At 34.8% G+C, this 13,779-nt stretch overlaps 1 protein-coding gene across 1 annotated transcript in view; it reads left to right on the top strand.

The window, feature by feature from the left end:
• Positions 1-13,415, top strand: part of Kynu (kynureninase) — a 91,788-nt gene extending 78,373 nt beyond the window's left edge. Inside the window, exons 11-14 of the mRNA XM_090343129.1 lie at positions 2,511-2,563; positions 6,927-7,012; positions 11,026-11,256; positions 12,284-13,415. Of these exons, the coding sequence (XP_090199255.1) occupies positions 2,511-2,563; positions 6,927-7,012; positions 11,026-11,256; positions 12,284-12,409 (496 nt within the window). The 3' untranslated portion in view covers positions 12,410-13,415. The remainder of the gene's footprint in view (positions 1-2,510; positions 2,564-6,926; positions 7,013-11,025; positions 11,257-12,283) is intronic.
• The last annotated feature ends 364 nt before the right edge of the window (positions 13,416-13,779 follow it).

Raw genomic sequence — 13,779 nt, 5'->3', positions numbered from 1 at the left:
TCCTAAAGATTTGTGATTTGGGTCAACCATGGTCTCCTCAGAACTGTATCTCCATGAAATCTAAGTCCATGCTGCACTATACTTTCTTGACTTACTCATTCATGAACAAATAGGCACATATTCAATTCTGATATTTAGCTATTCTTCATAGTGTTAAAATGGATACATAACCAGGAGTAATATAGCTAGACCACACAATAAATAGGTCTATATTTTAGCATTTTGAAAACCCTATGCTTATTTACAAAAGGACTGAACTAATTTACAGTCACATCCACAGTATGTCAGTGTGGCATTTCACCTATATCCTTGGATCCTTGAAATATATGTTGGGTTTTTTTGTTTGTTTATTTTTGTGCCAGTCCTAGGCGTGAGCTCAGGGCCTGAGCACTGTCCTTGGATTTTCTCAAGGCTAGAGCTGTACCACTTGAGCCTCAGCACCATTTCCAGATTTTTTCTATGTATGTGATATCGAGGAATCAAACCCAGGTCTTTGTGCATGCTAGGCAAGCACTCTACCAATAGGCCAAATTCCTGACCCCTGGGTTTTGGTTTTCTTGAAGATAACCATTCTGACTGGGATGAGATGAAATGTTGTGATAGTTTTGAATTACCTTTTTTGCTGTTGTGGTTTAACTTATGAGTAACAACAACCTTACATGAATAGTTTTCATGAATCTAGTGTCCATTGTATTTCTCTGCTGGTATTTTCATAGATCTACCTTTGCAAGTAACTTGGTATTAATATCTTGTGACTTCCAATATCATTTTGCTTTCTCTCCTTGGCCTTTAGATTGTATTATGCCATGGGGAAACTTTTCTGTTTCCTTTTTCGGTACATTTTTTTCAATTTGTTTCATTTTTCTCTTTTCTTTTTCTATCTTTTTATTTTTATTTGTTGCTGTTTTACATTTTGCTCTTTTGCTTTTAAATGTAAATAAAATTCTCTCTGAAAATAATATAAATATATATATACATGTGCTTCCATTTTGCATATTTTATATATTTAACTATATTGTCCATCAAGATATTACCATATCTTGATGCTACTTCTTTTTGCTAGTAATATGATCACTCATTAAATATGTTTTGTAATATCCCACATTATCTTATACAAATTACAAGATATTTATAAGGAAATTTCGCATATTGTTCTCTATACCTTCTTATTTCAACATTTTTTTATTTTCATGTCTATGTTCTGTATAAATATACAACTATTTTGTTCCAGAAAAGAGATTTCAAATTTTTCAAAGAATTAAAACTAAAATGCTGCTTTCTTAGCCTTTTCACTAGCATGACAAATACCAGACAGGAACTATTTAAAAAGAAGGAAGATTTCAGTGAGAGACATGAGTCAAATGGTGAAAATAAAAACCAGAAGAACATGAGGGCTTGATTCAAGAGTCAGTTATGAAATGGGGAGAGGGAGAGAGAGGGAGAGAGAGAGAAAGAGAGAGAGAGAGAGAGAGAGAGAGAGAGAGAGAGAGAGAGAGAGAGAGAGAGAGAGAGAGAAAGAGAAACAGAGAGAGACAATTTATGTTTTATATTTGACTCACAATTTTCCAGGTTTTATCCTATGCTTGTATAACTCCATTGTTAGCCTTATGACACACAGAAAACAAAAAGCAGAGTAAAGAAGAGGCTAGGAGCTGTTAAAGGCACACCCCAAGCAGGTTCACCTTCCAGTTTCAATACCTCTCCAATCTATTCAATTCTTTTATTTAGCAATAGTCTAAATTATTTATTAAGTCAAATATTTCTGACTCAAGTATTCAGAAAACAGAGAGAGATGAGCTTTAGGCATTTCTCCATTTGATAATCAACATTAACAATGACAAGCATGAGGCTGAGACCAGGAGAATCACAGTTGGAATCCAGCCCAGGCAACCAAATATTTGATACTCAATTTCTAACTAAAACTGAACAAATGTGAGGCCCTGGTTTCAAGTTCCATATTAGAAACATTAATCAAACCATGTATTATTTAGAAAAGGTTAATACATTGCCTATTTTTCTTAGGTTTCTATAATTTCTTCTAAATCTCCATACGTTTCTCTCTGACTCATTAGCACACTACTAACAATAAATAAGCAGTTTCTTTAAGAAACCTTAAAACCTATAGGGTTTTATTTAGAGTACTATTTCTCTTTAGAGATTTTGTGATTAAATATTCTATTAATGCATTACCTTCTTTTAGATTTATTTTGAAATTTGGAAACCCTCCTTCATAGTTTCAATTATCTTATTTTGAGTAAGAATACATGTTATACACTATAATTCTTCAGAGGAAGTTAGCTACACAAAATTAGGTAGTTAATATAGGAAAATTGATTATCTTTATTTTAGTGATGTTATAAATGTGAACTGTTTTCTTCTGTCATACAGCATTTATGTACTTCATTATTTGATTATTTATATCACAATTTTAATATGCTAGGCATTAATTTCTAAAGTAAATATAGTTATCAATTATAGTGAAAATTATGCAATTCTTTGTTTTATTTCAGGTTAGTGGGTTGGTTTGGCCATGAACTGAGCACTAGATTTAAAATGGATAACAGTAAGTCTTCCATCTCATTTCAAGATTTATTTTTTTGCTTCATTTCAAGTTTTGTCTCTTTTTATTATACATATATAAAATATAAATGTCCCTATCGAGAAAGCAGTTTGAAAATGTCACTGAGACTTCTTAAAATAAGAAATGACATTTTCAATGTGTAAGACTACATGTTTATAGGTTTTTAACCTGATTTTAAGTCTGTTCTTTTGTAGAGAGATAAAATGAAATCTAGCATATGACTCTTGAAGTTTGGCAGATCCATAAGGACAGAGAGCCAAAACATTACACAGTGAAAACAGAAGGGAGTTTGGTACTTGTGGTCAGACCCGGGAGGCCTGAGTAATTCAAGCTACTTCTTGTGCTTCATTTGTTTGTTATCTTTCAAATCAAACTGCATCTCCTAGTCATTGTTCCTTCTCTCCCACATATCTAATGAATACTACAGATAAAGTAAATGGATACTATCTATTTTGGAATTTGGTTTAAGGGTAAGACAAGTCCTAATCTGTAAACCAAGTAGCATATAATATTAAGTTTTAAAATACTTATTTTATTGCTCTGTTTTCTGAAATATTTCCTTCTTTGGGAGGGGCCTCTTGCTACATACCAGAGAATAGTAATTCAGCCCTATTGGGTAAGAGTGAATCTGTGCCACACAAGGGGCTTACAAAAGCCCTACTTCTTCTTTCTGACTGATTCTTCCTCAGAATAGTGGGACACCATATGTATTATGTGTTTGGAGAGTTCCATATAAGCTAGATCTTCCAGTTTCTCCAATCCAGCGCTAATGTTTCATACAGATATTTGAATGTGCAATAACCAAGATTCAAAAGATCTGAATAGCAGCCAGACATTGTGGTTAACACCTGTAATCCTAGCTACTGTGGAGGCTGAGATCTGAGGGTCAAGTTTCAAAGCCAGCCTGGGCACAAAAGGACCTGGGACTCCAGTGAACCTCCAGAAAACAAAGAGTGGGGCTTGCCTCAAGGGTAGGGCAGTAGTCTTGAGCTAAAGAGCCCAGGGACCTCGCCCAGGCATAGTTCAAGTCCCATGACAACCCCCTCCATACACACACACACACACACAAAACAAACAAAAAACCCCTAGATGGTCTGTTCTAGTCCAATCAGAATATCTAAAGAAATTATCTGTTGCCTTGTTTAGTTTTTTGTTTTTTGTTTTTTGTTTTGTGGGCTGTGGGACTTGAACTCTGGGTCTGGGCACTGTCCCTGAGCTCTTCAGCTCAAGGCTACCACTATACTCTGTTAACTTAAATTTTTGAGTTGAATTTTCTGATTACTAAATGAAAGAAGACAACAGTGTGCCCAGATATGGGCAAACTTTTTAAAAGACAGGAATTTTTTTTTCTTTTTTTTGGCAAATCCTGAACTTGAGCTCAGGGCCTGAGCACTGTCCTTTGACTTTCTCAAAGCTAGAGCTCTACCACTTGAGCCTCAGCACCACTTCTGGCTTTTTCTTATGTATGTGGTTCCAAGGAATCAAGCCCGGGTCTTCATAAGTGCTAGGCAAGCACTTTAACCACTAGGCCAAACTCCTGACCAAGACATGAATCATTTTTGAAAGGTTTTTGAGGAATGCACAGTCTGTTCGCAAATATTCAGCTTTGTATTGTGGTTCTAAATCTGGCATCAAGCTAAATAAATATGCCACTATGTCATTGTTCAATGGAAGATTAAAGAACAGATAAGGAGGGGCTGGAAGCTCGGCCTAGTGGTAGAGTGCTTGCCTCATTTTAACAAAGCCCTGATTCCTTGGTATTACATACACAGAAAAAGCTTGAAGTGGTGCTGTGGCTCAAGTGGTAGAGAGCTAACCTTGAGAAAGCTCAAGCACAGTGCCCAGGAGTGGAGTTTAAGTCCCAGAAATGGCTAAAAGAAAAAAGAAAAAGAACATATAGGGGATTGAATTGACCCAGCAGATTACAATCCAGGTTAGATGGATTTCTAAATACCTATAATGTTTTCTTAGGTGTAGTTTTTTGGTCCCCATTACCCTCCCCTCAACACTCCCCCCGTCTTGGTTTTCCCCTCTTCCCTATCCAATTTCAAATAACCAAATACAAATAAATCCAATATATCAGGTAACAAAGTGGGATACTGTAACAATATGAGATAACCAAGGAACAGCAAAAGAGATGAGAGATAACTTAGTACATTAAGGACAACAATCATTCATTATATGGCTTTTGTTTCAATATGGCCTTATGTATCAAGGTTTTGCTCTATTGCAGATCTCTTGCCAAGGTTTCTACTGATTATGACAAATGAGAGAAACCACTGAACCTAAGTTCCTTTGAGTCTGGCTTACTTCACTTAATATGATTTTTTCTAAGTCTTTCCATTTCCTTACAAATGGGGCAATGTCGTTTTTTCTGACAGCAGCATAGAATTCCATTGTCTATAAATACCACAACTTGTTGATCCACTCATCAACTGAGGGACATCTAGGTGGGTTCCATATTTTTGCTATGGTGAATAATGCTGCAATGAACATTGTTGTGCTAGTGGATTTAGTAGGCCCTAGTTTCTGGATGGTTGGGTAAATGCCCAGTAGTGGAATTGCTGGGTCATAGGGGAGCTCTATGTTTAGTCTTTTGAGGAACTGCCATACTACTTTCCATGGTGGTTGAACGAGTTTGCACTCCCACCAGCAGTGTAGTAGTGATCCCTCCTGGCCACATCCCCTCCAGCATCTGTTATTATTCGTTTTCCTGATCCTGGCCATTCTAACTGGAGTGAGGTGGAATCTTAGAGTTGCTTTGATTTGAATTTCTTTTATGACCAGAGATGTAATGCATTTCTTCATGTGTCTATAGGCCATTTTTGTTTCTTCTTTAGAAAAGACTCTCTTTAAGTCTTTGGCCCATCTTTTAATGGGATGGTTGTTACTTTGGAGATTAGTTTTGGAGTGATCCAATTTTTGAGCTTTTGATATCTTTTAGATATGAGGCCTTTGTCCATTGTATGGTTGGTGAAGATCTTCTCCCACTCTGTAGGCTTCCTGATTAACTTACTAGCTATGTTCTTTGCCATACAAAAGCTCTGCAGTTTAATGCAGTCCCACTTATCCAGCCTTTCTCTGATTTGTTATGATTCTTGGTCCTTATTAAGAAAGTTTTGTTCTGTGCCAAGGAGGCCTAGTGTATCTCCTATTCCTTCTTGTAAAGTTTTCAGGATTCATCACAGGGAGGCAAAACTGGTTCAACATACACAAATCAATTAACATAATTCAACACATCAACAGGAGCAAGGACAAAAAATCATATGATTGTCTCAATAGATGTGGAAAAGGCATTTGACAAGATCCAACACCCCTTTATGTTAAAAGCTCTGGAGAAACTAGAAATCCATGGAACATTTCTCAATATAATAAAGGCTGTGTATGACAAACCCACTGCTAGTATTACACTTAATGGTGAAAAGCTAAAGCTATTCCCTCTAAAATCAGGAACAAGACAAGGATGCCCAGTCTCTCCACTCCTCTTTAACATAGTATTAGAATTCCTAGCCAATGCAATAAGGCAAGAAGCAAGCATAAAGGGGATCCAAGTAGGGAAAGAGAAAGTTAAACTATTCCTCTTTGCAGATAACATGATTCTGTATTTAAAGAATCCTGTAGACTACTCCAAAGCTCCTTGAGCTGATTCAAAACTTTGGAAGGGTAGCAGGCTATAAAATTAACCCTCAAAAATCAACTGCCTTCCTCTATGCTAACAGTGAGAGGAACGAGGCAATAATCAGGAAAGCAACTCCTTTTGCAATAGCCTTTTAGGTATAGTTTTAACTTGACTTTTAGCTTGCTATCTTAACCATATTGAATTTAACTTTCTACAATTTAGTTCACTTAATCCAATTATCATAAGAACTTCTATCTCTGTGTTTTAATGTATCCTGAACATTTTTTATGTCCACTTTTGCCTAAGGGAGTTTTGTAATCCTAAGGACCAAGCAACCTCCCTACATCCCTGTATACATCCTTCTGACGGATACACCTATGTGATGTTCACAATTTGATGCTCTCACTCATGACAGGCACTTCTGACAGAAAAACAAAGCATGTCCCAAGGGGCTTGAAAATGGGTTGGAAATGGAAAGTAGAGGACAGTGTCCAGGTAAATCTTCTACAAGAGGTTCTGTGTATCTAGAATGTGTACAGTAGAGTGCTGAGAAGGCAGAACAGGGAAGATCAGAATGGCTATTGCAGCAGAAATGTGCCAGAAGTTTTGCTCTGCTCAGCCTCTCCCAATCATCTCTGACATTCTATTGTTTCCCTCTCTATGTTTTTATGTATTCTATGTGCCTTTAAAATATATTCTAAGTAGTTATAAACATTTTTTTTTCAGAACTAAAATTAATCCCAGGAGCCAGTGGATTCCGAATCTCTAATCCTCCCATGTTATTGGTTTGCTCCTTGCATGCCAGTCTGGAGGTAAGAAATCTACTCAGGCCTCAGCCTTCCCCATCATCATCTTTTACTTCATCTGGCTAGAACAGATTGCAGTAATATATACACATATATAATACATATTACATATATAATATATTATAAATATGCTATAATATGCATATTACCTGTAATATATTATGCATATTTCATATATATTATACATATAATATATATTATATGTATAATATATATATAGGTAAGTAAGCATGGTAGCTCACTTCTCTATTACTTAGCTATAATCAGGAAGATCACAGTTCAAAGGAAACTCAAGCAAAATATTAACAAGACACTATTTCAAAGAATCAACTAAACATGCCAGGTAGTTTATACAGTAATAATAACTAGACAGGAGGCAAAGCAAGGAACATCATTGTCTAAGGGAATTGTGAGCAAAAAATGCAAAACCCTGCCTAAAATAAACCATAGGCAAAATTAAAGACTATAGGTATGACTCAAATACCAGAGCTTTGCTAGGGCAAGGCTTGGAGTTGAAATCCCAGAACAAATATTAGTAATCTTTGGACCAAAAGGAGCATTTGTTTTGTATTGTGACTTTGTGTAATGATTGTTATTTTCCATTTTATATTTGATGTCCCTGTCCCTGTCCTGGCTTGTCACTTTGCTGTTTTATAGAATTCATTACATGTATCAACCTGCACAGAGAAATGTTTTCTGTTCCATTGTGTATATTTGAATGTACTAATGAAAACAATGCTTAGTTTAAATCTGCACTTTATTCACTCAAGACATGTTTTATTGAGGACATATTATGTGTTAGATATCATTGTGTTGCCTGGAGATTTTATTTCTTTCAGTTTCAGGCACCTAGCAAAGATAGCTTTAAAGGAAACAAAGAACAGTGTGAAAGTGGCATCTAATCATTACCTTGTTAAACAGGTCAGGGGTTTGTTTTCTGGGGACTTTGAAAATTATGAATAATATCTCCTATTATGATTCATATTTTTCTGTAATTTTTTCTATTTCTTCTTTTGTTTCATCCCATCCTAAAATGAGACAATATTTTCATAATCCAGTTTAATGTAAATTTGTAAATAGATAGATAGACATATCTAAAATACTGTGATTTGTGTGATAACACTTCAAGATATTCTAAATTAATTCAAGCAAATATATATTGCTACATATTAGTATTTCATATGTAATAACTTACAACATAAAATATTAACAAAAATGCTAATTGAACATTTTTCTAGTGTACATATTTCAAGTATGCATGTGTTTTAGTAGATGTCTTATAACTATTTATAGGTTCAACTACAAATATTTGATATTTTAAGTAATCTTGTTGAAATTTGAGAATTAATTGACAGGATTAAAATTTCCTCAAATCTTTCCTAACAACTAAATTCAGTGAACAATCATAGCAGTTTCTTATTTTAGCCACTGGATGGCAGTGCCAAGTTCCTCTGCTTTATTAAATGCTACCTTCTAGTGACAATTGCATATTCATTGCAAATTTGAAGAGCACTTACTCAAAATGACCACTAGAGGGAGGATGTGCTGCTTTCACTTTTTGACAGATTATTACTGAAAAGTTTTCAGCCTGTAATACACGTTTTAAGTTTCTTTTTTTTTTTTAATGCACATTTATACATAGTAGACTGGTTGTAATGCTTAAAATTATTTACAATATCAAATTAGATACTTATTTTGTTTAAACATTTTAGAACAAAATTTACCTTATTTTTCAAGTTTCTGTTAAGGAAAAGATTAATTAAAAGTAAAAGGCACCCACAGGGCCTAGTGGCTCAGACCTGTAATCCTAGCTACTCAGGAGGCTGAGATATGAGGGTCAAGGTTCAAAGCTAGCCCGTGTACAAAGGGACCTGAAACTCTTAGCTGCAGTTAACCTCTAGAAAACTGGAAGTGGGGCTTGGCTCAAGGGTAGGGAAGTAGCCTTGAGCTGAAGAGCTCAGGGACAGTGCCCAGGCCCAGTTCAAGCCCCATTATCCCTTCCCCCCCACAAAAGACATACCTTAGGAGGAACTAGTATTTAGCATGACTTCTTTCATTTTTTGCAAATAATTCTTGAGATATAGCTAGTATAGCTAGAAATATTTGTCTCCTTTTTTGTCAGATATTTTTGAGTCAGGATCTTGCTTAGTCTGACCTCCTTGACCTTGCTGTATAACTCAGGCTGAACTCAAATTCAATATTTTCCTCCTCCAGCCTCACAAGCACTGTGGTTACAGGCATACATCACCATGCCTGACTAAATGTTCCTTTTAGACACTCATTTTAGTATAATTTCTGCTGCAAAATTTGTTGTCTTCCACTCTCGCCCCTTCTCTTCTCAGAAGAGAGGAAGTTCTTTTTTTTAATTGTTTTTCAATTACTTTCCTTTTATACTGCTTTAGTCCCCTAAAGGAGGTTTTATTGCTGTCCTTAAGGGCTGATTTACTTTTCCCTTTAATATTTCAGCTAGAATTTAACAGGGCCAAATAAAGTAAAGGAAAAAACAAAGAGTAAGTAAGAAAAGGACAGAGAGAGGGCAGGAAGAGGAAAGGAAGGAAAAAAGAAGACAGACAGGCAGACAGGAAGGAAGGAAAGTTCAAATAAAAATATATTATTTACTTTTCTCAGAGAATATTTTGTTTGACAATTTAACTGCTTATTTTTTGTAACTTTTAAAATAGGAAATGTTTGGTGAAACACAATACTGGAATACTTTCTTCTTTTGTTTTTTCCCAGTCCTGGGGCTTGAACTCAGGCAATGTCCTGACACACTTTTATTCAAGGCTAGTGCTCTGCCACTTGAGCCACAGCATGATTTCTGGCTTTTTCTGTGTATCTGGTACCAAGTAATTGAATTGAACCCAGAAATCCATGCATGCTGGGCAATGACTCTACCATTAGACCACATTCCCAGGCAATATATGTGTGTGTGTGTGTGTGTGTGTGTGTGTGTGTGTGTGTGTGTGTGTGTGTGTGTGTATAAACACATGTATACACATATACACATTATCTCTATAGCTTTTGTAGAGTACACAACTCATGAGGATTGAAAGCTTTGTTGATAAAATGGTTCAGAAAGAAAAATTAAAATTTTATAGAATTTGAATTCATTTACTAAAGTCTGTTTCACTTGGTGATTATGCTACACTAGAGCATTAGTGTAGTATCATGGAACATACTTGTAATTGCTTATTCATTTATCAGTATTGTTTAATGACATTTTCTCAATTCAAATTCTACTGTTATAAAAACTACTTTCATTATTTAATGGTAGAGTATTTAAAAGTAGGCATGTAAACAAGAGGTTTATTCGTGTGGGTTTTTAATTTGTTTGTTTTGGTTGGTTTTTATTTGTCAGTCATGAGGCTTGAACTCTGGGCCTGGGAGCTGTCTCTAAGGTCTTCAGCTCAAGACAACCACTTTACCCCTTGACCGACTAGGCCATTTCTGGTTTTCTGCTGATTAATTGGAGATGTGTCTCACAGACATAGAGTTCCTGGGCTGGCTCATGATCCTCAGATCTCAGCCTCCTGAGTAGCTAGGATTATAGACATCACACTCTATGTCGGGTTGTGGTTGTGTTTTTAATGTACTATGTGGAGTTATCTCTTTTCTCTTTTTTTTCCCTTTATGGTTTATCCCCTGTTGTTATTGTATATGACTTTGGTATCTGATATATTGTTTATACATTTATTGATTTATTTGAAATAGGGAAGGGAAGGGGAAAAAAGATGATTGGGAGGGGTGAGGGAGGGGAAATGGGACAAAAACATGGAAAGGGGTATCAATGTTTAACTGTTAATGTGTACTCACTACCTGGAAAATATAATTGCAACCCCTCTATACATCACCCTGACAATTTAAAAAAGGGTATGTTTTTACAAAATGATTATCTAAAATCAGATATTGATTTGATAAGTCAAAAGCATACATTGCCACCCTATTATGACTTACACTTAAATATTGCTTTTTTGTGTGAATCCTTATAATACTTCATCTTAGTGTTTATTATTCTGTAGATCTTTAGGGAAGCAACCATGAAAGCATTGAGAAGAAAATCTATTTTGCTTACTGGCTATTTGGAATTTTTGATCAAACATTACTATAGCAATGATAAATCAGAGACCAGGGAACCAACGGTGAAGATAATTACTCCATCTCATATAGAACATCGCGGCTGCCAGTTAACACTAACATTTCCCAATTCTGAGAAAAATATGTTTGAAGAACTATCAAAAAGAGGAGTGGTGGTAAGTATATTAGTAGTATTGCTCCCTGGGTGTCTTTATGGGCTGCATGTTAGGGAGAGATTTTAGATTCGTCAGTTTACTCCTTGTTACTTGTCATTTCACATCACTCAGTCAGTATCAATAAGCATTCAGTGCTAAGCTGATTGAAGAGAACAGAGATCAGTTGGTCATTCTGATGAAAGGGAAGAAACCACTAATTTAGAAGAGGATTAGGTGCCTTACTCCTTTGGGTCTATGTAGCCTAGAACTCATAAATGTTAACTCAGTAAGTTCAGGGACAAACCATGACAGGATATTTATTTCTAATCATTATGCAATTCAGGCATGTGCACTCACATTGTCCTCAGATCTTTAGAAGGGGTCCCCTCAGATATTGAAGGTATAAATAAATAGTAGTACCAGCTCTGTTTATTCTGCCCTTTTAGAAAGCCTGGAAAACTTCATTCAGATTTAGAGGTCTAATGTTTCTCACTTACTTAAAAGAATTGTTATGGGGATTTAGAAAAGCAGCATACACATAGATTATATTATCCAGCCTCAGTTGGAGACTTTTTAAATTAGCCATGAAGGACTTGGAATCAAGTCAACTTTTTTGGCCCTACTTAAGAAATTCTCAGCCATTGTAAAGAATTAAGCCATCTTCTTGTCTATATGATCAAGAATTAGAAAATTACACTTAAGGAAAATTTGCTAAAACTCTCCAGAAAGATTCTCACTCATTTAAATTTCCAGGATATTCCAGCATATTCCCTCAGAATTACTGAACATGGCCATCTAACCAGTACTAGATGATGGAAATACCTGAATGTATTTAAGGAAAATTCCATTCATATTCCAACCTGTTATTACTTTAATTATTTTTGAAAGTTTCAAATCACAAAGCACCCTATTTTATTTAAATTGACATCACTTATGGAATAATTTTAGAGAAGTCAGTATAAGTGTTTCATGGAAGTTTTTGTTAAGTGCAGATGTTCAGAAGGTAAAATTATTAACATTGTGGACTTTTCTCCTTTTTTCTTTTCAGTGTGACAAACGGGAACCAAATGGCATTCGAGTGGCTCCTGTTCCTCTGTATAATTCTTTTCATGATGTTTATAAGTTTGCCTGCTTGCTCACTTCCCTAATTCACCCTACAAAAACAAAGAACTAGCCATGCTTTCTACAATAACTTTAGAAACTATTACCAAAAACTGTAGTGGCTATTTTACTATAATTCAATTTTAATTATTAAAGGTATTTCAAAACTGATTGTATATGATTGACATGCATGGATGTCCAGGTTCTTGATTTAGAAGGAACAAAGTCTGCATGGTACAGCCATTAAGTTGAGAGATTTAGATATTATGGTCACTTTTTATGATCACTGAAATGTTTTCAGTTGGATTATTTCATAACTTCACTAAGAACTTTATATGTGGATTTATTGTGTCAATATTGGAAAATACTTCACTTTTGCATCACCAAGAAATATGTTTAAGAATTATAGTTAGTGTCTGATATAGGTATGATCTTGTGATGTTACAATTCATTCCATATTTCTACATATCAAACCTCTCAGAATGAGTATGCATTTCTCCCTTTTTCAAAAGATAGCTTTGCTAGTTTTGTGGCCATTGGTGCTTATCTGATATTGCCATTTCTTACAACAGGAGAGTAGTATGTGTAATTTGACTATCTGATCCATTTATGTACATAGCTATATAAGTGTATACATAGGTATATATGGGTATGTATAGCAATACTAATTTTATGAATTATTTTGCTGCTATTTTGACAATCATTACACTATTTTACCCTATTCAATAAACATTGGGGAAACATATACATAGGTATATATACATATATGTATATGTATATTATGTATACAGAAAGAGAAAGAGAAGCATAGAAACAGAAAGTGAGAGAGAAAAAAAGAGGAATTTCTTTCTGGGCTCTCTGTAGTTTCCAATTTGCTATTTTTCTTCTTTCTTATCAGCTCCAAACTACCTTAATTACTTTAACATAGCAGAACCTGGCACCTGGCATGTGTTAGATTTTTATATTTCAGTTTCTTTTTGTAAAAAGTGTTTGACTATCCCAGGCATCTTTATATTTAGTTATAAATTTAGAATGCATCTAAATAAATTTAGAATAAATTTATTGTGCTCCATAAAGTCTCCCGCTAAGATTTCAATTGAATTGCAATTAAATTTTAGATCTGTTCTATAAGAATTGACTCATTTCAATGTTTATTCTTCCTAGTAAAGAACATAATAACATTTATCTCCAATTATTAATGAATTCTTTAATGATTCTTAAAAGTTCTATTCTCTCCATTAAGACATTGAACATTTATATCTCAACATACTTTTAAGCATTTTATAATTCCATTATTATTCCAACTTTTTTCTTTCATATATAATGTAATGTTTAACTGATACCGGGCATTGTGTAGACATGCAATTAGCAGAAACATTTTGATATTTTATTATTCAGACATCTTTTTAAGATTAGTTATTTAATTGAAGAGTCTTGGTGTAG

The sequence above is a fragment of the Megascapheus bottae genome, chromosome 12 (genome assembly GCF_031878675.1).
Source record: "Megascapheus bottae isolate mThoBot1 chromosome 12, mThoBot2.hap1, whole genome shotgun sequence".
In the NCBI taxonomy this organism is placed as follows: Eukaryota; Metazoa; Chordata; class Mammalia; order Rodentia; family Geomyidae; genus Megascapheus; species Megascapheus bottae.
Note: the sequence above shows the minus strand (reverse complement) of the source record. Positions and strands in the feature narration are given on the sequence as shown.